This window comes from Hakea prostrata, chromosome 3 (assembly GCF_041222555.1).
Source record: "Hakea prostrata isolate BN-2017 chromosome 3, UWA_Hpros_2, whole genome shotgun sequence".
NCBI lineage: Eukaryota > Viridiplantae > Streptophyta > Magnoliopsida > Proteales > Proteaceae > Hakea > Hakea prostrata.
Window position 1 is genome coordinate 13,095,465 of NC_142602.1, and position 25,181 is coordinate 13,120,645.

The following is a 25,181-nucleotide window of genomic DNA, read 5'->3' on the forward strand; positions in this document are numbered from 1 at the left end:
ATCATGATCTATATCAAACGGTTGATTTAACATCTCCGGTCAGAACCAAACCCTACTCCACTGGATTGTGTTGGCTTCTCATCAAGATGATATTTGAGCGTGGATTTTAGAAAATTTGGCACTCTAAAGTCTAAACATAACGATGATATTTTTTTTATAATTTTCAAATTTCAAACGCCTAAAAATATGTTTCTACTTCTGGAAACGCTCCGAACTGGTTTTCCTACCGGATAAAAACCCTATTCTGATTGCATTTCAGGTCATTTGAGAGGATAACACCTGAAGTTGATGGATCTTCTCCCGTACTTATTTGAACACGACGTGAGAATTCTACACAGCAACGCAGGAAACCGGAAATGCTGAGCTCTCTCCGCATTTGTCAGTCTCTTCCTTTGAATCGTTTCTTTTGTAAATGTTCGAAACTTCGTCGAGATGCGATCGACATGGCGAAATACAGAGAAGTTTTTGCAAAGAGGATGGCCATGGCGGGACTTAAACCTCATCACCGGATTGGTGATTCAATTTTATAGTTTCTAATTTTCTAATGGCGGCAATTTTGAGCATATTAGAAAAAGGTATTTCATGTGTTATTGCCGCTGAGTTCAGTTGCGTGATTTTGCAGCTGTTGGAGTTTCTGGCGGACCCGACAGTGTAGCTTTATGTGCTTTAACGGCGGGTTGGAAGACTGATGCCCTAGTTGAAACTGACGAGGCCACTGGTTGCATCCATGGGCTTTTGGCAATCGTTGTTGATCATGGTTTGCGAGCAGAGAGCAAAGATGAGGCGAACTGTGTTCGTGATAGGGTCTCCAAAATGGGTACCATTTGTTTTCTTTACTTTGCTAGTCGTCAATTGGTGTTTTGAAGTTCCCTTTGCGAACTGACCTTGCCTGAGTTAATTGCTTGGGTACATTTTGTATAGGAATCAGATGTGAGATAGCTCAATGCGATTGGTCCGACGGCAAGCCAAAGCTGGGTCATTTGCAGGAGGCTGCTCGTGACATGAGGTGATTATTGCCGATTAGTGGCTTTGAGTGCTTTTTTCCTCCTGAATCTTTCAAGTTTATGGACATTTACGTTTGTGGTGTTTCTTAACAGGGTTTGTTGTGAATACCAGGTATGAAATTTTGCAGAAAGTCTGCCTCCAAAACCAGATAGGAGTGTTGCTGATTGCTCATCATGCAGATGACCAGGTTTAATCAACTTATTCAGAAATCATACTTCAACATGGTGTATGGTAAATGAGTTTTGTTTCACTTACTCAAATTTTTTTAACTCTTAGTGACTGGCCATGACACTGCAGGCTGAATTGTTCATTCTCAGACTATCTCGCAGCAGTGGTATCCTTGGGCTTGCTGGAATGGCGTTTACCTCTCAATTGTACTCTTCATATACTTATTGTCCCAACGTAAATTCAACAAATCGTGGGATTTTATTAGTTCGCCCACTACTAGAGTTTTCAAAAGAGGATATGTACAAGGTTGGTATATTGAGTTTCAAATGTATGCACGAGAGGAGCTTGTTATTTCTATTAGGCTCTATTAAATACTTAGACTGTTTTATTTGTCCAAGTGTTCAGCATCACCATGAATCTAACATAAAATTTATCAACCAAATCAGAAGTTTCACCTGTATTCTATGTTGATTTATTTAAAAATAGACTCCGTACCACTTATGCAAAGTTTGAAAATTTGATGCAAGTTATGCATGTAATGTCACTATGGATTTCTAGTTCATGGTGTCTGATTGGTGATGATCATGGTACTCCATATGCATATACAAATTACACTTTTTGAATCTTTTAAGTGTCAGGTAGATACGCTTAATCATCTTGAGGTTAATATGGAAGATTTTTCCATGATGTCTCCTGTTATCAAGAAAAAAGAAACTAGCAAACAGTAGAATGGCATATATGCAATAATCATGATGGGGCAAATGTGAGAAGTAACTAAGTTTGCTTAACTCAAATATCGCTCTGAGATGACAAACAAAATAGAGAAAGTAACTTAATTTTATTGGACGCTGGATCTGATGGTTAGCTAAATACGTAGGCCTTTCTTAACTGGAAATGGGAAAATATGATGATAAGTGAACCACTGAAAATGCCTTCCAATTGAACAGTTTCTTTTCTTTGGTAATGTGCTTTCATAAGGCGCACTCGTAAATGATCATTTAGTTGCTGGTGATGATCAAGGGCAACAAACACCTCTGTCTCTGCGAGCAAGTTTGTCCTATCATATGGACAAAAAGGGCATGAATGTGAACCCTGATCATTGTTATCAATCTATGTGAAAAATCTATCATCAGTACAATAATTTAACTACTAGAAACTTCTAGCTTTTTGAAGGACATGTTGCCTGAAAGTATTTTCAAGTCACCACCCCTGTATGTTACATTTTGAAATTTTATGTGTTACAACGAAGATTTTTTTTTGGTGTAGATATGTCGAGGGTGGAATCAAGAATGGGTGGAAGATCCAACAAATCAAAGTCCATTATTTGCTCGTAACAGGATTCGTATGTTGCTGAAAAATTTGTCATCAGGTGAGTTATAATACTTTGTGGCAATTTGAAATGTATACCATGGAATGTTCTGTTTATCTTATATCATTTCCTATGAGATCATTCAGAAAATACATTTTTTCCCAGTGTGATTTTTACTTTGCGTGACTGGTCTTTGACTGTTCAGGGAGGGCATTGGGATTTGGGTGAGGAAGACCTATAAAACTCTCTCCATGGCTTAACGTGGTTGATTTTCCTTTAGTGTCATTTATGGCTGCTTATTGGTTTCCAAATTTAACTTTTAAGTTTCAGGTGTATTTAGGTCTGAAATACAAGCTGTTATTTCTGCCTGTCAAAGAACACGTTGTTTTGTTGACCATCTCTGCCATGGTTTGATAAATCAGGCTGTGACCATCATTGACGTAAGTAGCTTTCTATTTGTATATGTAAATTTTATGCTCAACATCTGCGGTTTCTTGGTCATCATCTGCAGCGTCCCTTTCCTTTCTGCATTTTGAGTTTGATATTTAAATTGATTTTGAGTAAAACGACCTGAAATTATTTCCCCCCATGTTTTCATTATTATTGTACACAGCATGGATATGCTATTGTTGATTTAGAGAAGCTTGACCCGTCAAATGTTAAGGACATATGCCTAATAAAGTTTGTTGCAATGGTTACACAGGTATTGCTTATTTTTTGTTGTATAAGCTACTAATTTTTTCAGCGTTTTGTACACTGAAGCATATTTTCTGAAGATCTTGTCTTTTTTGGGGGCAAATGAAGATCTTGTCTATTTTTGTTATCTTTTTGGGTTGATGGTATGGCATGGTTTTATTACTGACTTCTTGTTCTGCATCCATTAGTTCATCTCTCAAAGACACAGGCCTATTCGAGGGAGAACTTCACAGCTGCTGTTGGACTATATCCGTAGCTTCCCATGCAAGGTCCATTCAGCTTCACCATGCTGGTATCCATTTACATTCTTAGTGGTGTTGTCCAAATTATTGACTTCTTGAGCTACTCTAGCATAAAAGGAAATCACTATTGCTGATGTGCAACACATATGCTTTCACATATCTCAATGATGGCAAATGCATATTTTTCACTGCATGAAGTGAACTCACCTGTCTATGGTACTAGGCTTGTGAATTGCTTGATGAACCTTCCTGTTTTCAGTTTTGAATTGCTAATCTGTTGAAACAATGACCTTCTGAACAAATTCACAGATTTCTGGAACTCTGGACATTTATTTTTGAACAATTAATGGGGAGAATGAAACTGAAAGTAAATAGAATGCACCACTCTAGAGAAGAGCCAACAGAAAACTGTGACAACACAAGTTCCTGCTGCGCTAAAATAGATGACAACAACACACAGAAGACTATAATAAGACCCACAAGCAGCTCCAAGTAGCCATGCGAAACAAAAAATGACTCCCAAAACCAGCTTGAAAAGCGAAAACTCAAATCTCAGAACTACCATCTGAGGTTGTCTTTAGAAGTACCCAGGGTGATTGGTCTCCTGAGCAGAGGACTAATTGGCTTATGCCTAGGGAATGACTACTCAACAAGAATAAAGTATGATAACCTTTTTTTCTCTTATTAAGGTCTGGTATTATTTAGGACTGTAATAAAACCATGAATATGCATTGATTACCAAAGTAGTGAGTACTGAAAGAAAAACTGGACCCAGCAGCTGTATTTCAGTAGTTGAATTCCAACAAGATAGATGCAGTTTATGCGAACAATTAATTAAAGAGATCTAACATTAAAGAGATCCCTCAATCTCACCCATCTCGCCTTTGCTGATGATCTCATGATCTTTTCCAAAGCTGATCATTACTCCATCTCCTCTATCATCTCTGCCCTTTCCTTCTTTGAGTCCATCTCTGGTCTCAAGGTCAACCTTGACAAATCCACTCTATTCCTTTCTGGGGTGTTTGATCCGCTACGCTCTAATCTCTTGAACCTCTCTGGGTTCAAGGTTGGATCTTTCCCTGTTGTCTACCTTGGTCTTCCTCTTATCCCTGATAGGCTTTCTCGCCATCACTGCTCCCCTATGCTAGATCACATCCGTAAGAGTCTTCATCTTTGGAAAAGCCGACTTCTCTCCTTTGCTGGTAGGGTGGAGCTCATTCAGTTTGTCCTCCAATCCTCCTACCTTTATTGGTGTGGCATTTTCCCGATTCCCAAGTCTATCTCGTCGGCAATGGAGTCTCTCTTCTGTGCCTTTCTTTGGAAGGGCCAGGAATCCTCACGATTCCTTCGCCCCATCAATTGGTCCAATAATTGTCGGCCTAAATCTGAGGGGGGCCTAGGAATCTGCCGGATCCAAGAGGTGAACTCTGCTGCTTTGCTCAAGCTCATCTGAAAAATTGTCTCCAAACAAGACTCCATTTGGGTTATCTGGGTCCATTCTTATCTTCTCAAATTTGACTCTCTCTGGACTATCTCTATCCCTTCTAACCCTTCCTGGATCTAGAGGAAGCTTCTCCTTCTCAGATCTCGAGCCCTCCCTGCCATCACCACTCATATCTCTTCCGGTTCCTCTACTTCCTTCTGGCTAGATCCGTGGCATCCGATGGAAATTCTCTTTACCCTCTTCTCCCCCCCTGCACTGTCTATGAAACCCGTATTCCTAAATCTACCCCTCTCGGTTTTCATCTCCAATGGTTCCTAGGTCCCTCACCCCCACTATAGTCTCACACAAGTTTTGAACTCCCTCACCCCCATTCTTCCCTCCCCCCGTGACACCCTTGTTTGGCTCCCTTCCACCACCAAATCCTTCACCACATCTTCTGCTTGGAACCTATTTGCTCCCTTTCCCCCTCCCCCCGGCCCCCCTGGTTAGGTTCAAAGGTCACATCCCCCGCCACTCCCCCACCCTTTGGAGAGCCCTTAATCTTGCTCTCCCAACCCAAGCTTTCCTTATCACCCGTCAACTCCCTACAAACCCCAACAGTATCCTTTGTTGGAATGGTACTGATGACATTGAGCATTTGTTCTTGTCTTGCCCTTTCTCTAGCTCTCTCTGGAGAGAAGCACTAGCCTCCATTTGGCCTCGCTCTTGTCGCTCCTTTGGGTTTGATTGTGACTAGTCTTGGGTATTAAGTAATTTTTCAGGTTCCTCAATTTGTGACCGAATTGGTAGGCTTGCCTTTGGTGCCATGGTCCACCATCTATGGTGGGAGCGTAATCTCAAGCGCTGGACTTCCAAATCCCGTTCTCTTGACTCGATTTGGAATGCTATTCACTTTGATGTATCTTCTAGGTTTATATCTATTCCCCATTCTCCGGTTGTTGATTCCCCAAGGAATAGGCTCATTGTTGTTGCGTGGGGTCTCAATTCCCAATTCCATTCTTCTCTATGATCCTTCCCTGTTTGGATCTTCTTGTATTTCGGTGTTTCGTTTCGTTTATTTAATTATTTATTCATCCAAAAAACAAACCTTTGAGGGGAAAAAAGAGTAAAGATGCTCAAAATAAGAAACCTTTGCAAACTATTGTTGTGAATACATGTTGTAAGTTATTAACTTCCAGGTGCTATAGTCCAACAGTCACATTCCAATGGGTCTTTTCTGTTTGTTATATTCCAACAGTTGTAATCTCGTACTTGGTTTCTTATTCTGGTAATGGAGCTCTTCAATGTTTTCAATGTTTATTTTAGAGCTGTATCAGATTGACCGGTCACAACTAGCAAATTGAAGAGTCTAGTAGAAGACTGACTTGCTAAATAGCTACTGTGGTGCAAGTGTTCTGTAGATTGTTATTAGGTTAGCAAAGTATCACCTTTCAGGGCTGGTTAATTCTGGGGAACCATCTGCACCTGTAAGTGCTAAGAACCAAGTCAAGTCTTAAAACCAAATTTCTTTAGAATCCGAATATAACCTTAGAAAGTTGAATCACCAAGTGCTTAACCCCAAACTAAGAAATTTAAATTACCAAAGTGTTTCTCTAGATACTCTTTGGCAGCCAGTCTAGAATTCTATGGTAGGAATCTTAATCTTTTATATATAGTTTTGAAGGAGTCTGAATACTGAGAGATGTAAATAAATTTACAGAGGCTTTTTTGAATTTTTTGTCTGACAAATCACTAAACTTGAAATTAACTAGACATAATGCAAAAATAAAATAATATAAAAGAAGTTACATTAATACATAAATAGAAAGTGCAGTGAACTAAAATTTTCTGCAGCCTTTAAACTCAGATACAATGCTCCAATTCTAAATCTAATTTTTACTCTCCTTTGGCAGAAAACTGACAATTGAGTTGAACAGCAGAAGACTACTTTTGTTCCTAGCACCTTAATGCTTATGCTTTGAGCCAGTGGGGTGCAAAACTCATGGTTAATTCCCTTTGGGTTGCAATACAGCACTACTGAAATGAATGATGAAAAGGGGAAATCATTTTAGTAAGAAACTAGAAATTTACTGATGAAACAAATTTCGTAACAGCTTAATTGACTGGGGCAAACTTGAATTTTCAAAAGTCTTCTCTATGTTCAACAATGCACCCATCTGGAAGCTTAGATTATGCAATTTCCTAATGGAAAATTTAGATTTTTCTGTTGCTGCATGGATATTAATACAAAACTAATTCAAAATATTTGAGGAGAATGAAAAGTTTTGGGCTTGTCTTGTTTATCATTTGTTCATTAAGAATGTGCTAGCCAGAAGAGGATTACAGCCTTTTATGCATGTTCAAGACCCATAAACAAGGAACCATTTTCTTTTCAATGGACAGATTATTTATTGAACATTCATAAGCAATGAATAAATTACAGAAAAGAGGGTCCCCATACATGGTGCCCATGAAGTATATATGCTTAATTAAGAATTTCTTCTAGTTCATGATCCGGTGTTTGAAAATCTTGCAGAGTTCCCTCACTGCAGCTGGTTGCTATCTTTGTCCAGCACCAGGGTCTAAAGGCACAAAGATCCTGGTTTGCTGTTCACCTAATTCTCCTCAGTCATCAAAGTTAGAATCATCTTGGATATATTCTTTTGATGAACAGAAGCACTTTGTACCAAGTGAAATAGATCAAATTATTCTTGATGGAAAATCGTATTCAGAAAAGTTTGTCTCAGATGTATCATTTTTGGATGCAACTTCTTCAGAACGCCTTCTAAATGAAGCCAGCAGACTCAAGATTCTTAGTGATTTCTCGCATAGAAGCATACTCTCATTGCAACAGGAGGAAATCAAGCGTTTCAGATCCAAAACCGAAGCTACATCTGAACCTGAGATAAGGCATGTAAAGGGAAGTGTATCTCCGAGTGAAGAACTTGAATCTGGGAATGTTTGTCTCTTTATGAACAGATTCTTGGTCACATGGAGTCCATGTGAAACAGGTGCAAAAGATGCATCTTGTGTAGTGAAGACGTGTTCCCAGTGGGACTCAGAATGCCAAACCCAGGTTTATTGTTGTGGATCTTGTATAGTTGGTCATAGCACAGTAGCTAGGGTACGCTGTATGATTGATGCTGATTGGTTATATCTAGCTGAACTATCAAAATGCCAAATATTAGAAGAATGTCAACAGCAGAAAGTTCCCCCAGCCAGTAAGAAAGATCAAGTAACAGAAAATACCAAGTCTTGTTCAGAATATATAAAGATATCAGCTCAAGTAGCTCTCAGATCATTGAAGTCTATCCCAGTGCCTGCAAGAAGAAGCCTCCCTGTCATGGTCGATCCTCAGGGACTATTATTGTGCATTCCGGTATGTTGAACTCCTTACTTCTGTCTGCATTTTCAATTCCTTAACTGCCTCCATTGACTTCTCATTAAACTAACTAGTTAACTTCAATGAACCAAGTTGGTAGCCAATCTGAAATTAATGTCTACCATGAATTGCAGAATATATCTAGACACTCTTTGTTGAAACTCAGCATGCTTGCTCCTGCATTTTCACAGAATTTGATTTGATTTTTATAACTGATGAAAGTAACTACTAGATTCTTAAACATATTGAATGTATGTTCCTCCAACAAATACAACCCAACCCCAACCACCCCCCCCCCCCCCCCAAAAAAAAAAAGGAAGAAGGAAAAAAGGGGATCCAGACAGCCAAAGCATCATTGAATTGAATTTGTATTCAACCTTTCTTAGAGTATAGTTCACCTCTGTTTAATGCTCAGACTTGACACATGAGCTGAGGACTCTGGTTTCGAGTCCTAGTGCCGATCAATTCAGTAGGTACACAAAGGTTTTGTTAATAAACAGGCTTAAAGAGGCTTCTTGAACTTTGATGTCAATTATGTTTATTCAGTTTCATGTATATGTGCACCTTTTTCTTGGTAATGTGCATCAAGTCTAAAGAATCAGTTATCTTTCTTACGTTTCACATTTTCGTTTCAGAGCATTTCTTTCAAGCACTGCCCTAATTTGAGAGCTTCCGCTGTGTTCAAACCAAGAGTACCACTCGGAGGAGGCCATAGTGCATTTCTTTAATATCTCAAAGTCAGTGACGTTCCATTACCAAAAAAAAAGAAGTCAGTGACGTTCAGCAAATTCAACGGCCATGGGAACAACTTGGATTGACTGGCGTAGCCTTCTGTGTATAAATGATAAAAACAGATTCCTTGTTAAATCATTTTCCAAATTTTGTTAATTTTATCATTTGACACTCACTAAGTTTCAATTCTGCGTATGTTAGTTAATGGCATCCATATAAACCAATTTATGGTGATCAATCATAGGTCTCTTGATTATCAATCAAATCAAGCCGAGATGAATGGTTCAAGCCCAGTTGCTTCACGTTTCATTATTAGAGTGTGAAAAATAGGTTCGTTTGGCACTCTGTATGTAAACAGTTGCATGAGGTAGCCATGTATAGGATCACCGTATACCAAGATTGTGGTGCTTTCAGCAAATGCTAATGTGTTCAGCATATCACGCAAAGAAGTAACCAAAGCAGGTCCCTTAAAAAAAAGATACGTAGGTATGGGTGGAGATATCTGAACTGAAGCAAAATAAAACCCTGGAATGATGATGTAAATTTCCACTGTGCCAAGGAGCTTTAACATAATGGCAAATAATGAAACCTTAATACTTCACCATTCTTAACACTTCTAAACACCCTAAACGAAATGAAAAACATCATTTTCAATGGCATATTGCAACCTCTTATCTCTCTTATTGTCTGTATCCTCACCTTCACAAAGGCATTTTAAATGCTTTAGTTAGTAGAGAAGCAGAAATGGTTGATGGTTTGCTATTTGAAAACATGAATCCTCTCTACCCAACTTACTCATACAGCTATATTTCACATTTACATGAGTGTGAGACCCACCTTAAGCTGCACTAACACAAGCAGGTCTTGTATAAATGGTCTCACACTCATGTGACTAGATTTATGGCTGTATGGGCAGCTGGGTGGAGAGGAAGCACCTAAGGGATGCACCTCCACATTAACACTACAGTCATTTCAACCCAGCACTCTCAATGTGCCCACGCATGGTAGGCGAGAAACCCAACCTCACCACCCGAAAAAAAAAAACAAAGAAGAAGAAGAAAGAAAAAAGTCTCACACTACACGAGAATACAACAAATGTAATCTCGAAAATTGATTTACATGTTCACCCCAAATCCCAGCCTTTAACACATTGTGGCATTTCAGGGTCTATCAGGGTCTATGAAATTCTTTCAACATTACATGAATCTCTTGACACACTTTTTCTCATTAAAGGAAGAGGGAGTAGAGAAAGAGCTAGGTAAGAGATGAACAGAAGACATCATCAGCCCTGGCCTTCTTGTTCTTCAAAGGACACAAAAGATGTTAACCATTGCTTCCAAGGAGCATCCTGTTGCTGTTCGATCCATGATAAAAAAGCGCTGTCTAATAAACAAAAGAAATTGACATAGAGCAATTGGTATCTCACGGGAACATATCGGAAATTAGCAACCTGAACAACTGGCCAAATACCGCCCTCCAAAATCAAGGCTGGGAGGAAATCCCTCTTCACATCTTCCTTCACTTGATCAATACTTTTACCCATGGAAAGCCCCATATACGAAAAAAATACAAACAAATCCAAGGGTCCAAAGATTATACCATCCATGGCCACTTTAGTGGCAACAAACCGCATAGATTTTGGTTGTAGATGAAGACGAAACCTTATGAATCGGTCCAAGCCCTCGTACCTGCATCAAAAGAAGAGTAATGAGAACAGGTTCATCAATTCTATTCCCATTATCTTCCAACCCTTCTTGCGAATTTAGACATCAATGATTTTATTAATTCTATTAGGCCATAAAAAATTACCTTAAAGTGAGTTCAGTTTTTTGTGTAAACCACCTTTTGAACTAAATATAACTTAGGGAAAAGGGTTTCTGTACAACTGCCACATTTGGGAATTGGAAGCCTTCACTAAGAGAGCTGGGTTTTGGGATTTTACGGGGGCTTTGACCTCCTTCTGAAAGCTTTTGGTTAAAATTATCCTATATCTTACTATTATCTCTGCACAAAGGCATTAAACCAGGTTGTCTGCCTGTCTTGGATTATCATGTGATGTAAACGAGCAGCATGACGTGCACTGACACAAACAATGGAGTGGCATGCAATGCAATTTGTATGCTACAGGAAATTGAAAGAGTGAAGACTGGACTTTCTTCTTTTCGATCAACTAGTAAAAGGCATACCAAAGGGTAATGCAATCATAACCAACAGCTGACAGTATTTACAGAGAGAAGCAAATCAGAAGACAATAATAAAATTTCCAAAAGTTAAGCAGATGTAAGGACAAAACAACACTTGTATTTGATGTGATACACACAGGTCAAACAGTTTGTTTCCACAAGCAAGCAGTAAAACCATTTTTCCTAGAAGTGAACAACTTTTGTGGTCCTTTAGATACTTAACAAGGGTGTATGAAACAATCCATTGCATGCCTTTCTCCAGCATCTCTTACTACAGAAAGTGCATTGCATACAAAACTATGATAAGAAGAAAAGTGAGATCCTAGAACTCATCATTGACTAGCTCTTAAATTCGAGGGGCTCACCAGATCTTACCACTTGATTTGGAGCTGTGAGTTCCATGATAATGACTAACGCCACAAACAATGATCAAGAGCTCACTAAGTCTGATACAGTGTATTCTCTCATTTTTCATTTTACACAAACAAGAAATAACAGTTTTCGCAGCAAGTAATACAAAGAGGAAGATTTTGTGAAGAACCAGTTGCTAAAATATTTCCTCCTTTTCATTATGATCAAGTATCTCTCATATTCATTTTGCGATAGTTTACCAAACACTCCTTTTTTCAAATTTATCTAATCATAAAAGCAGCAAAATTTAAAGACAAAGCAGATAACTGGATCAAGCATGAGACCTGCCAAACTGACAATGTTGACTCCAAAGAAATCATGGCTAGCTAGCTACCAACATCTTAAATCATTTTACATCCAATTTATACAGCTATCTTTTCAAAACAGTCAGTTTTTTAGTTTCCATAATCAAAGAAGGGTCAAATTATGTGATGCTACACTTTCATTGTATAGACAGTCAATTAAGCTTAGGATCAAAAGTGGTGGTCGATTCTCAAATATTTCCTGGAGCTGATTTGAAAGGGGCAACCACAAGCATGGATATTTCAGTAAATAAGTTGTGGCTGCAGTAGCCACCTCCCACTACTCCCCCCCCACCCCTTTTTCCCACCTCTCCTTCCAGTGCAACAGCAGGGAATTGACAGATTATAGTATCAGAATCCTTAAAAATAATCATTGCACTTGAAATTGACCATTATACTAATTATCATGCTGATTGCCTGGCAGTTATCTCTAAAGGGGAAGGCAGATTTTTAAAAGCAGAAAAGAAGAAAGACTAACCAGAAATGACCTACTGGTCCAACAAATCCAAATCCAAACATGCTTGTGATAGCCACTCTTTTCCAGTTTATTTTCAAGTCCTCTTTGGCATCCTGCTGGACAAAGAAAACATACAAAACTATATAAAAAACAGAAGGAAATAGAGTGCTTCAAATTGCTGGTTATAAAAAAGAAAGTGATAAACCAAAATATGTAAACATCACAACAGATATTTAGGCTTTTGGCAAATTTTCTGAGATAGAACTCCATCAAGAGACAAGGAAGCCAGTCCTATTTATAATCTCATAAAAAAGAGGAATCAGTATTTACAAAGTAATCCCAATCACTAGGCCTAATTTGGGTATTGGTACTCAGCTCATAATAGAACTCTAGCCATTCATATGTTAGGAATATGGTATTTAAGTTATGAGCTTTCTATTCGAAGAACACAGAATCACTAATATGACGTGCTCATATCGGCATTATGATATTGATCCTCACGTTCTTTGGTACGGAATAGAACAATTAGTGTTGTATCCACATCGACCCACAATCTTCTTGTCTTCATTAGTCATTATTTGTGGTTCTTCTTGTGTCTAGATTGCTAGCATTGCCTCTTTATGCTTGGAGCATACTTCGCTAATCAACCCTTAAGAAAGAATGTCAAGAGACATTGGTGTAGGGCACACAAAGTTTAGTTGCAACTAAAAGTACCCCTTTTAGCTTTCTACCACTCTTGGCTCAATTTGACATATTTGGTAGGTTCAAACATTTTACAAAAAGCAGCATTCGGAAATTGACAACTCAACAACAACAACAATAAGCGTTGTACCAACTAAATGGGGTCAGCTAAACGGATTCTTGCCTTCCAATCAATTCTGTTTGAGGCCATGCTAGATACAAGGCCTAAGCTATGCATATCCTTTCTCACCACTTCTCTTAAGATTATCTTAAGTCTACCCTTCCTTCAATCTAGATTATATCACTTCTCAGTATAGGGGCATTTATAGGTCTCCGGTGAACATGGCCATGCCATCTCAAATGACAAAAATTGACAACTCAACAAAAATGTCATCTTCAAATTCAATGCTGAATTGATATGTTCATTTGTCTCTCAAGATATCTCCATCACAGACCACAAGAACACTCCCCCCCCTCCCCAAAAAAAAAAAAAAAATCCACTGTCCTCCACCTACGAATTAACAATGGTTATTCTGTTGAGAAACAAACTCCAGTCTTAGAAATGTACATATCCATGTCTGATTAAGCAATCCCAGTTGGCAAACTCTACTTTGGGGTCTCCAAGAGTCCACCCAAGCACCAAAGGATTCTGATAAAACCCTAATAATATTTCCCAAAAATTCATATAAAAATGCAAGATAACATTGGTTTCTATGGTGTTAGTCACCCCCCACACCTCATGGTGTTCCCTCAGCCTACGGCTGCCCACAAGACTCTCTAAAATATTTCATTCCTCTCTCTTCCCTCTTTCCCTCTATTTATTATCTCAAATAACCCTAACTAACCCTCATTCCACATGGCCTCATCCCTAGGGTCCTAACACTACCAACCCCTCGAAAATCACCTTGTCCCCAAGGTGATGGAATTGTTGAAGTTTAGTCGTATGATGGTGCGGCATAACCGTAGTAATTCAATATCATCCACCCAGGCTGAATAACACACCCATAATGGAGCATTGCATCTCCCCTTCAGTCACTGCAACCCCATCGTTGCCGCCTCCCTTTCCATTTTGCAGTCCAGAGGTTGAAGACGATGAATTTTCCTCTTCTTGGCTCAGTCGGACCGCTGGTTTGGTGAATCGTTGGTTTGAACTGAGCCTTCGGTTGAACCTTGGTCTGTTTGAGTTAATTGGGCCCAAATTAAAAATCAGAATAAGTGGACTTTGGGGTAACGAAACAGGCCAGGCCCATGATAGATGTGTTAAATGGGTGGGGTCCAAATACAAACTATGGCTTATGATAAATGGGTGGGACGTTGGTTTGATGAGCTAGATTGGGCTGTGGGTCTTGAAAATGAAATGGATTAAGAAATATGGGTTAATAAAATGTGATGGGCTTGGGGTTAAAGAGATAGGTTGGGCCCAAGGAGGTTTCTTTGGGAACCAAGCGGCCCAATCTTTATATTTGGTTCGTTTGGGCCCTATGTGGGAGGATAAGTGTACTTGAGTTGGGCCCAATTTAGAAGAACCTAGGCTTTTAAGGGGTGAAACCAACCCAAAACCCGGTCTGGGGTGAACCAAACCAACCCTAAAAACCCTCCAACTCCACCATCGTCTTCCCCAATTTTTGGGGATAGAAACTTCAGCCGCCGTTTGCAGCTTTCCAGCGAGTTTTGTTGGAGTCATTCGATCCTTCTTCTTCTTCGAATCATCGGCATGATTTCTCTCCTTCTCAACTTTGGGCTGGTAGGCATCGATACCTGAACTTCTCTCTCTCTTCTCTCTTCTCCATGCTCGACGAGACACATCCCAACCGGCTGCAACTTCCACCGCTTTATCTATTGATTTTACAAAGTGGTTTTGCGATTCTTCCTCTCCAAGAACCAATACATATTCAATAGGAGGACTCGTTGCAACCTTCCCGTTACCGAAATCGTTAACCAACGCCTTCTTGAAGTTTGTCCAGGTAAATTCCATCAAGCCCTTGCTATAGATCCAATCGAGTGCCTCTCCTTCCAAATGTTGGATCGCCACTCCTAGCCACTACTCTTCCTCGATTTGGTTCTCCCAGCAAAACAGCATAATTTCTATAATCCATCTCTGACATTCTCCTTTGCCAGAAAATGAAGGCAGTGCCATTACCTCCCTGGGATCGTGAATGCTCTGATGCCAATTGATAAAACCCTAATAATATTTCCCAAAAATTCATATAAGAATGCAAGAAATAACAAGATAACACTGGTTTCTATGGTGCCAATCACCCCCCACACCTCACGGTGTTCCCTCAGCCTACGGCTGCCCACAAGACTCTCCAAAATATTCCATTCCTCTCTCTTCCCTCTTTCCCTCTATTTATTATCTCAAATAACCCTAACTAACCCTCATTCCACATGGCCTCATCCCTAGGGTCCTAACCGATTCAACAATAAAATGTAATGGGAATTCTATTAAAATTAAGAAACAATCAACTTTAGAAAAACTAGAGTTTAGATGTGTCAGGAAACAATTACTTTAGAAAGGAATGGGGAAGGAAAAAAACCAGGACAACATGGAATCTGAACAAATAAGAAGGAAAGACCTTCACAACTCCTCAAACCACAAGGAGATCAGAATCAGGATATATATCGAACTATCCTTCCAAGCATTAAAAATAATTGAAACTTTAATAGAAAAGAAAGAAAAAAAAGGGGTTTCACATCATCAACAGACCCTTAGGTTACAACCCATGAGATCTCCAAATCTGAAAACTCATCCCATCAATGGCTTGCTGAAACTAGGAGAAGCGACAACAGCAGAGCATGTCTTGATTTTAGCTGGTTTCCTCTCAACAGAGCAGCTTATAGTAAGGAAGGCTTTAGGGCTGAAACTAGTTAAGTCATAGATACTCACAACCAGTGTATTAGAGAGAATAAAGTGAGAAGATAACCAACACAATGAACAAGAAAAATAGGAAAAAACGGACTAAGAAGGGATTGACCAACCTGGTTGTGCACAACTATCAGCCCATTAGGTAAACTTCAACTCATTGATTAACTAACTCTAAACTCCATCATAAGGTGAAATGCATAACAACAACACGACAACAATAACAGCTTTTTGAACTCGGCCTCATACCATAGAAAAATCAACCCAATTACATTGTAAAAATGAAGTAGAACTCAATTAGGAAACCAATGCTAAAACGAAGAAACCAAACCAGTCTCTTACATTACACTTCCACTCCAAAACTTCCATACGAAAAGAAGAAAACAAATGACTAAAATTGCATGGCTCAGTTTAAGTAGAATTGGTTCTATGATTTGCATCACTTACCCTGTTAAGAAATTTCAACATGGGAAAACACCAAGTTTTCTATAATTGTGTCAACTGTGTGGCCAAAAGTGCAGTAGTTCAGCGCAACCCCCCCTCCCCCAAAAAAAATGCAGCAAGAATGATTCCCTAAGATGATTCTGCTCAGTGTCTGTAGATGGATAAAGCAGAGTGTGCAAAGCCTGCATGAGGCAATCTTAAGGAAAGAACCCACAAGTGAAAACCAAGAGAATAACTTTAGAAAAAGTCAATGTATACAGTTCAGGCATCTAATAATAGCCAATTGAACTCACTCATGTGGAACTTCCAAAGCTAGAGAAAAGCCAATGCATAGTTCTGAGCTGTTGGTGACATACACAGGCAAGCTCAGGCAAGCTATTGGACAATGCAACCCTTGATTGCTCTATGGAAACAGCAAATACGAGTCATCTAATGACAAAGAAATAGACCTCATGAGGTATAGAAGGAAGAATCTGTGCCCCAATCTAAGGAAGAATAAGAAGCTAGAATCACATTGGATCAACATTTACTACATGGAGATTTCATGGACAAAAAGCGACGAGAAGAAAACAGAAAACCCTTAACAAAATTCAATCATTGAAACTTCACCAATATGTATTTGCTTCAAATTTGATAAACTGCAGGTATCACCTTGGTCAACATTTCAATGCTGTGATATCCAATATGTATTCCCTAACTTCGAATCATCCCAAGACCAATTAGCATATAAATTGATGAATATGTTAAAGCACAGGATTTTCTTTGCAAAGATGTCAATGCCACGTAAAATTTTAGGTGTTTTGGCAGATACTACTTTCTGGAACTGTTTCATTCTTATTTCTTCTCTTTAAAGAGTAAAAGTATGTAGCCAACTTACTAAATGCATATGTTCTGCAATGCTGAAGGGATGACCTTAGCCCCCAAAATCAGGGGGGAACCTATCAAGAAAAAGCAAGGCTACAAATGCAACAGAACATTTCTTCTATTAAGGTTTGACAAGGAGTCAACCTAATCTCCAACAAGAAAGTGCAGATAATGTGACCAAGAACCAAGCCGGGAGAACGAACTGAGACTTCAAACTTCTCTGAAGTTCAAGAAACAAAGGATCAAAAAACTCTTAGCTAGTCTAAAAAAAAACCAGCGATGGATTCCCAAAGATGAATAGAGAAGTACAATAAATTGGAAGACAATCATTCTGCGAAACAACATTACGATCACTACCGAAAGATAAAAAATAATATCTAAATGAGTATATATAATTGCAGAAAAGGGATATGCGGAACAAGAAATAACAAATATAGATATCGAAAAGAAAAAATAAACAATCAAAATCCACAGAATAGTATAGGTTTGGACTGATGGCTACTCACAGAGTTCGAATGGGTTTTTTTCATTGTAGAATGGGTAATGGTTTGGGCGGCAATATCTCCAACACCCCAAAGAAAGCCAGAACTGATGACTTGAGTCTTAACCGGGTGAACAGCCAAACAGTTTTGATACCATCTCCACAACCTCAACATCATGCATACAGATGATACTTTGACGGAGAGAAGAAGAGGTAAAACGAAGACACCGAGAGGGTAGGGAGCGTTTCGCTTCAACTTCGGAGAGATATAGGTTTGGAGACTCTGGGTTTCGACGTTGGTTGCTGCGTGCCTGCGCCCCTTTTAGGACAACATAGAAACGACGGCTGACGCTCTCGTCACTTTTTCCTTTAGGGGCTCTGTGGAATAATTTTATTCAGGATCCGAGCAGATTCCATGAAGACTCTTGGATTAGAATATACACACGGCAATCTCTCATCAATGACTAAGAATTCTTTGGGAGATATCGAAAGAGAAGATCCAAACCCTTCTTCAACTAGGGGTATCAATCGATTGGATAGTAATAATACGATATCTGCATTGAGTTTCAGACGGATTTATTCGAATAATAATTGAATAAATATTTTTTTTTAGTAGATTTCTCTAAATAGGTGTGAATGCATATTGATATAAAATTTCTTTACCATTTTATTTGTGACACTAATTTAAAATTTAACATTTAACATTTTTAACCATTTTATTTGTGGCCTCTTTTGGAACTGGGTTTTTGGATTTATGTAATCTTGATGCCTTGCGTGGGTCCCGCATGAATATATAGACATATTTCTACCCAAAAAAATTAAAATTTAACAATTTAGATAATTATATCAGTAAAAAATCTAAAAAAAAGTCATATATCTCAAATAAAAATTATAAAAATGAATCTAAATAAGTATACCCTATCTGCATCCTACTAATGATCGAACGGATTCGGATACCGTTAAACGGATGTTGTGAATGCAAATTTAGAAGTAGATTTTGGTTATCCATTTACACCTCTACTTTCAACTCAATTTTAATTGTTGGATGATCATTTGAATAACAGTGTGGCAATTTTAATTTCTCTTGGAAAATTTATTTAGGGCCTGTTTGGTTACATGAGTCTGGAGATTTCAAATCTATGAAGTTATAATTTATAAAATTAGATGTTTGGTTGTGGAATGAAATCTGTGGATTCATCCTAAAAAACTATTTGATTGACCGATTTTTGTGAATGTGCAAATGTATAGCTTTTTTGAAATATTTGGATTTCACCCATTATCCATAAATCTACAGATTCACGTTTTTAGTGTAAAAAGGTGAATCTTTAGATTTTATGAATCTAAAGATTTTTACAACCAAACGAGTATAATTCTCAGATTCATGAATCCAGAGATTTCAAATCTCTGGATTCATGTAACCAAACAAACCCTTAATTAGTTAGTTTTAGGTTTTTCTCTACAAAAGTGACCACTCAATCTCAATGTTTCAACTAACTAAAATTGAAAGACTAGTCAAAGTGAATTTTCATCCCATTTAGACATTCTAACCCTTTAACGCATTTGAAAGAAGGAGAAAAAAAAAACCATTCTGACTTTTAAAACTAACAGTACCACATGAGTATAAAAATGTCCAAAGATTCTTTGGATGTGGTTAGTTTTAAGGATAAAAGTTATCAAAATAAGTGAAAATTCATTATTTCGATTATTTCTGAAATTCAACTCAGTTTTAATTAATTTTATTAATTAAAAATTTAACTTCACTGATACTTTTATAAAGAATAACTTTAAAATAACTATTCTACCAAACAGAAAGAAAAAAAAAACTATAAAATAACTAATATATTTTTTTTAAGGTAATGATCAAGGTCATTTTGTCAATTCTCAACGATTCGGTATATTACCATGAAAATTGTTGTTATGGTACACGATTCCCCCCAACGACACGAATTATGCAAAATGTGAAGCATGAACAATACTCAACATAATTGTATAATGAATTATAACATTAGTTTATATGAATTTTCCAAACTTTCAGTTTTGCCCGCATATAGCCAGACAAGTGCCAATCAAAAACTTTAGATTAAGTGATGTTTCAGGCCAAAAATAATGTTTCCAATGTGTTTATTGGCCTCAAATTAGGCTACACGTCAAATTTCAGGTTAAGATGACCTGAAATACCCTTCGAAACAGGAGTCCGCTTCACCTCTACCTCCACCTTCCATCATTCTGTATATGTATTATATTTTATTCATGTACCACCTTGGCATATCCGTTGGGAGTAATATTCTGTTCCGGTCAATGGTTGTAACATTTGAAAATTTGGTTCTTCCTCCAAATCTCCTATGCTATTAATGCTTGATTCAATATGGGTTTGAAATCTCTCTTGCATGGTGCTTTTTGTTTTACGGGTGATTTGCACCCTACCCTACCTTAAATTAAACTCTCCTTAAGATGCGTTTGTTTGCTGGAATAAAGGTGAGGTAGCAAAAAAGAGGTGGAATTTTTTTTGAAAAAAGTGTAAATTTCTTACATTTCCTTTAAATCCCAAAATGGTACATTGTTTGGTTGCTTGGGGTGGGAAAGTGGGAGATAAGTTTCCTTGAATCAAGCCAATAAACCGGAAAAGTATGGATTGTTTTGTGAAAGAAATTTTGGGTTAGGTATTGTTCCCCCAATGATTATAATCCCAAGTACTTACTGACGGGCTCTAATATGATCAGATTTATAAGTAAGCATTTCTTGTAAAATATGAAAATCCTTTTAGAGCCCAAACTTCCATTTCTCCTACCCGTTGTCCCCCCCCCCGCTTGGCACTTTTCCTCTAAGGGGTTGTTGTGTAACAAGTGCATAATGTCCACTTGAACGCCCGTGGATTTTATCATCAACTTGATGAATTAATTTCAGAATATAAGACTTTCCTATTAGAACGAGGTTGTTCAAAAGGATCTCCCGTTCGAAACTTGTCAGCTGATGTGGCAGCCCAACTTTCCCACCCCATGCCATTTTAAATCTCCACATATTTGGTGGGACTTTGTAGGAAAATTGGAAAAAGTAAAAAGTGGAAACCCACCTTTATCATTTTTCCACAAAATCATTTCATTTCTTTCTCGCTCACCCCACTACACATGGGACCCACATGTTTTTTTTTTTCCACCCCACTTTTGCAAACAACCGCAGCCTTAGCATTGGTCTCTTTTTCTGGGATTTAAAGTTGAGTTTTTCTAGGACAATCAAGCAGCCAAATGAAAGAAGGGATACAATTGGATGTTAAGCCAAAAGATATGGATGCCACTAACATCTCAAAGTTGCTCGTCACACCAACTGCACCATAGGTGCCAATCAATTGGATTTGCACAACCAAACTTACTGCACATTTGATTTTTTTATCATCTTCTTTGACGTTGTATATCTTTCATGATACAATCTTGGAATTCTGGATTAAAAATTTGAAATTTCAACTATGCACCCTTTAGGATGGCAAATAGCATGACCAGATTATAAAGATCTGTTTGATTTTTTACTCAAGGTAGATGTTTCATGCTCCGAAGGCAGTGAAGGAACTTTACTTAGCAGCCAAACCAAACCTACACCAACCAGAGCACCAGAGAGGTGTGCAATATGATTGACACTGGTATAGCCTCCCAAAAATTTCCCCGACAATCCTGTAGACGCCTGTGCTGCTTCCATCACCTATAAAATGACCATATAGACATTATTAATGTAGGTCAGATTCCTCCCCTTAACCTTCAAAACCAACCTTCTGTTAAAACTGTGATATGAAACCACAAGGAGCAAGCTCTGATACAAATCAGGATACAATCACAAGATTGTTGGATACATGAAGTTGGGAAATAGTATTAACCATAAAATAAAACACCCAATAGATCTAAAGGAACACAGAAATGCTCGTTAGTTAAGTAATCAAGTTAAATGACCATCACCATGGGCCTCAAGGACCCAAAGTACCAATTTAATAAAAAAGGCCAACAATCAATTAAGTTATTATCATAACCTTTCCATCAAAATCTAAATCTATAATATGATCTTTCCATCCCACTCAATTCTCCATTTGTTTTAGTTCTCCAACTGTCTCTCTCCTACCTTATTTTACAATAAAGGAATTTGATTAGGGGTGAACCCTGAAGTGTTCTTTACAAATTCAAAGATGGGAGGAGCTATATAGAATGTGAGAAGCACTGCAGTGACACTGAGCTACATTCCAGAAGAAGGGATGCAACAGTCATTCCTCCCGAAAAAACACACACAACAACAACAACAACAACAACAACAACAACAACAAGGAAGGAAAAAAAAAGGGGAACACTAGAAGACTTTCACCTACTATTAACAATGGTAAAGAAGCCGGACAGGATTTTCAGAGGTATCTCTCACAAGTAATCCAAGGGATTTTCTAAGGTATCTCTCACAAGTTATCCATGTTTATGCATCTAGAATTGAATTGTTGAAACATCTCTATATATTCAATAATGGAACTACACATACATTCTAATTCAGACGTATCCAATCAATTGTGTAAGCAACTGCATCTTATCAACTTTTCTCCTTTGCATGTGAAGGATTTCCTTGTATTTTCTGGTAACAGAGTAAATTCTTCCTTCCTTTCACACTTTCAGAATGTTATGTGAAAAAGCTAAGGTTTATGAAACCATAAGTATGTTTGCCATTCATATTTTGCAGCACTGTACTAATGTGTTGTTTATTTTTGTTTACTGGTTTCTGAACCCATGAATATGTTTCCCATTCAAATTTGCAGCATTGTATTAGTGAATCATTTAGTCTACTGGGAGAGATATTGCTCACCTTCTCAACCACAAATTGCCCTAGTATAAGTACTTCAAGTATTTTCCTCCAGTCAAAACTCATCTGTAAAAACATTATTAGTAATAGAAAATCATATCTTGATTCTAACAATTGATGAGATTAAGAAGTCGGAATCAGGTACCTTGACAAGAACACTGATTGCAAAGAGTCCAAAAACAGCACCAGAGGCTCCAACTGAAACAGCATTCCTAGGAAGAACCAACCACGAAACAAGGTTTGCTCCAGCACCAGTTAGAATATAAGACAGCCATAATGCAAAGCTTCCTTCCTCCTCTTCCACAAGCTTTCCTATGGATGAAACAACATAATACTAGATATTCTGAACTATAAAATAGATATGGCATATCAAATAAAAGTGAAGGAAAAACAAAGGGGAGTAAAATGAACTCACCAAAAATGTATAAGAAGAATAGGTTGCTTGAGAGGTGGCTCCTGTAAAAATGTATTTGCAGAAAAAATAAGTAATAAATAAAAAAGGTGTAACTAGTGCATGAGCCTTCCACCACTGTGGGCTCTGGGAAGGTCATAATGTATGAAGCCTTATCCCTGCTTTTGCAGAGACGCTGTTTCCAGACTTAAACCTGTGATCACTAGGTCAAATATAAAATAATAAAAAATGCTCAGTAATAAAGATATTAGTGCTGCGAAACATACACAACTGAAAAGATAACAAGTCATCCCATTGAATCACATAAACTGTTTTAGTATGTTGTTCAATATTAATTAGGAACCATGCAAACACCAGCAGAGATGTCTCACCAATTAGCATGGCAGAATGTCGCTGTCACAAACTGGTACCAAGTGGGCCAATTGTGGTACAAATACAGTGACTTAATTCCTCGAACCTGAAAAAAAAATTATGTATCATGTTGACACTCACAAATACTGTACCACCCAATAAACTGTAGCACCAAAGGCAGGCTCAGGTATTAGATTTCGTCAAAAACGTAATGACCTTGCTTAGATTCAAGGATCAACCTGACAGTGTGGCAATGTCTAAGGCTACACATTTGAAAATCATGATATTGAACTTCGGTAGGGAAATAACTGTTTATCAAACTACCAAATCTTTAGAGTTTAGAATAATCTCTCAGTACCTGAAACCAATGGTCGGCTGCAAAAATTCCGATATTAAGGAGAAGGATCCAGAATACCCCATTGATTTGCTTCGGTCTCTTCTTCTCTTCAGGCCTGCCGATTTCCAGCTGTGATATCATATCTAATACAACTATTTATTAGTTCTCTGAAGGGTTCGGGGTGGAAGAAAGATGCCTTCTTCAAACATAGTAGGCGTGAAAGAGAAAACAGAACTTGCAATATATAGTAATCTTCGTTCATCCAAAAACCATATGGATCCATTTTATGGGTTTCCACCAGTGAAGAATTTCAGGATCCCAGCAGGGTTATGTCTGACATAAATGATTTTCTCAGGCCTGTGATTGGAGCAGCTTAAGTGTTCTCCTTCTAGTATTGTACAGTATATAGTTTTATACTTTTATTTGGACCTTGAAGGAATGACAAGATTTCCTCCTACTCGTCTCTTATGATTCATTACAAAATCATACTTACATGAAACGAAAATTACACCTTACTGAGTTTTTCCAGGTTGCGGGGCGCAGAATATTTTTTACATAGTTATGGCTGAAGAGTTTGCTAACTAAACTTCTATTAAGCAGAGTAATTGCGTTCTTTTGGTGCTGAACGCATCGTTTTTCATGGTACAAAGTTATAAATTACTCATCTAGCCACATTCAAATCCTCAATCAATTCAACATCTTAATATGTCCTCATAACACATGAACTAAAGTGTTGCAGGCTAGTGGGTGAGGCATTGAACTCAATCAATGGTGAAGCCCCGAAGAGACTCGAAAATTACTAATTTAGCAAACTGTCATCAATTTAAACCCAAAAGAAGAAAAATGCACACGTATACTACTTAGAACTTAGAAGTGCTTCCAAGTTTCCTGTGAGTATAACCAAATAACAAACAAACTGGGAAGGGGGGAAAATTCTAAATATTCACTAAATTCTGACTTGCTAGCCAGTGGCCCCTCATTCAATAATTATTTCAAAACACAGATGATATCTTCATCTTAACCCTAAGAATCGAAAGAAGCGAAGAAGAGGGAGAACCTGAATCTTTCACTCTGCAAATATGTCGAAGCCGAGCTTTGGGGAAAGGAAACAAGCCATCGCCAGTGAGCTTTACGGAAACAATGGAAGGAGAAAGAGCAGGAAATTTCAATGGTGACTGCGTCGAGATGGAGGCGGAGGTCCTCGAAGAGATGGAATTGATAAAAGCTAGTTTGGTTGAAGCAGCGTTCGGCGTGAAAAAACGACAAATGTGACCCATTTCGCTCTCCCGGAACTGAAAGCCAACGCTGAGATGGAATTTGGAAGAAGAAGCGGAAGACCTTCGCTTCTAATCTATACTCTATAGATTCTAGAGGCCTAAGCCCACTAGCGTCCTAGCCCATGATCCACGGCCCACTTTTCTTACAACAAGCTAAAGTAGAGGGTTATAGCCTAGCCCAAGCTAACAAAGTGGGCCTTGTGCTAGCCCAATCTAGAATCTAAATACTTGGGAATGACTGAATCTTAACCAGAAAAAGTGGAGTTTGAGAAGTCTCTAGCGAAAAAGACAAATCTTATATTATTTTAAATTTCCAAAATTTAACTTTATTCTTTTTTAATTG

The 25,181-nt window shown here is 38.1% G+C and overlaps 3 protein-coding genes across 4 annotated transcripts; 1 reads left to right on the plus strand and 2 right to left on the minus strand.

Annotated features, from left to right (window-relative positions):
* Nucleotides 1-254: 254 nt before the first annotated feature.
* Nucleotides 255-9,626, plus strand: RSY3 (Adenine nucleotide alpha hydrolases-like superfamily protein). Its single transcript, XM_089149107.1, has 11 exons — nt 255-513; nt 623-817; nt 922-1,006; nt 1,117-1,192; nt 1,303-1,479; nt 2,440-2,542; nt 2,813-2,922; nt 3,096-3,185; nt 3,367-3,447; nt 7,380-8,222; nt 8,861-9,626. Exons 1-11 carry the CDS (start codon nt 357-359, stop codon nt 8,951-8,953), a joined length of 2,010 nt encoding a protein of 669 aa, XP_089005233.1. The 5' UTR covers nt 255-356; the 3' UTR covers nt 8,954-9,626.
* A 405-nt stretch (nt 9,627-10,031) lies between these two features.
* LOC149020885 (Peroxisomal membrane 22 kDa (Mpv17/PMP22) family protein) lies at nt 10,032-17,988 on the minus strand. 2 transcript variants are annotated; one of them, XM_089149109.1, is made up of 3 exons: nt 17,669-17,988; nt 12,332-12,423; nt 10,032-10,645 (listed from the first exon to the last, which is right to left on the minus strand). In XM_089149109.1, the coding sequence occupies exons 1-3, from the start codon at nt 17,819-17,821 to the stop codon at nt 10,240-10,242; spliced, it is 651 nt and encodes a 216-aa protein (XP_089005235.1). In that variant the 5' UTR covers nt 17,822-17,988; the 3' UTR covers nt 10,032-10,239. The 2 variants fall into 2 exon arrangements, with proteins under 2 accessions (XP_089005235.1, XP_089005234.1); XM_089149108.1 differs by having other exon boundaries at nt 12,332-12,426.
* A 2,792-nt stretch (nt 17,989-20,780) lies between these two features.
* LOC149020886 (Rhomboid-related intramembrane serine protease family protein) lies at nt 20,781-24,870 on the minus strand. Its single transcript, XM_089149110.1, has 7 exons — nt 24,619-24,870; nt 23,583-23,704; nt 23,245-23,330; nt 22,877-22,917; nt 22,607-22,773; nt 22,465-22,527; nt 20,781-21,333 (listed from the first exon to the last, which is right to left on the minus strand). Exons 1-7 carry the CDS (start codon nt 24,836-24,838, stop codon nt 21,139-21,141), a joined length of 894 nt encoding a protein of 297 aa, XP_089005236.1. The 5' UTR covers nt 24,839-24,870; the 3' UTR covers nt 20,781-21,138.
* Nucleotides 24,871-25,181: the final 311 nt, after the last annotated feature.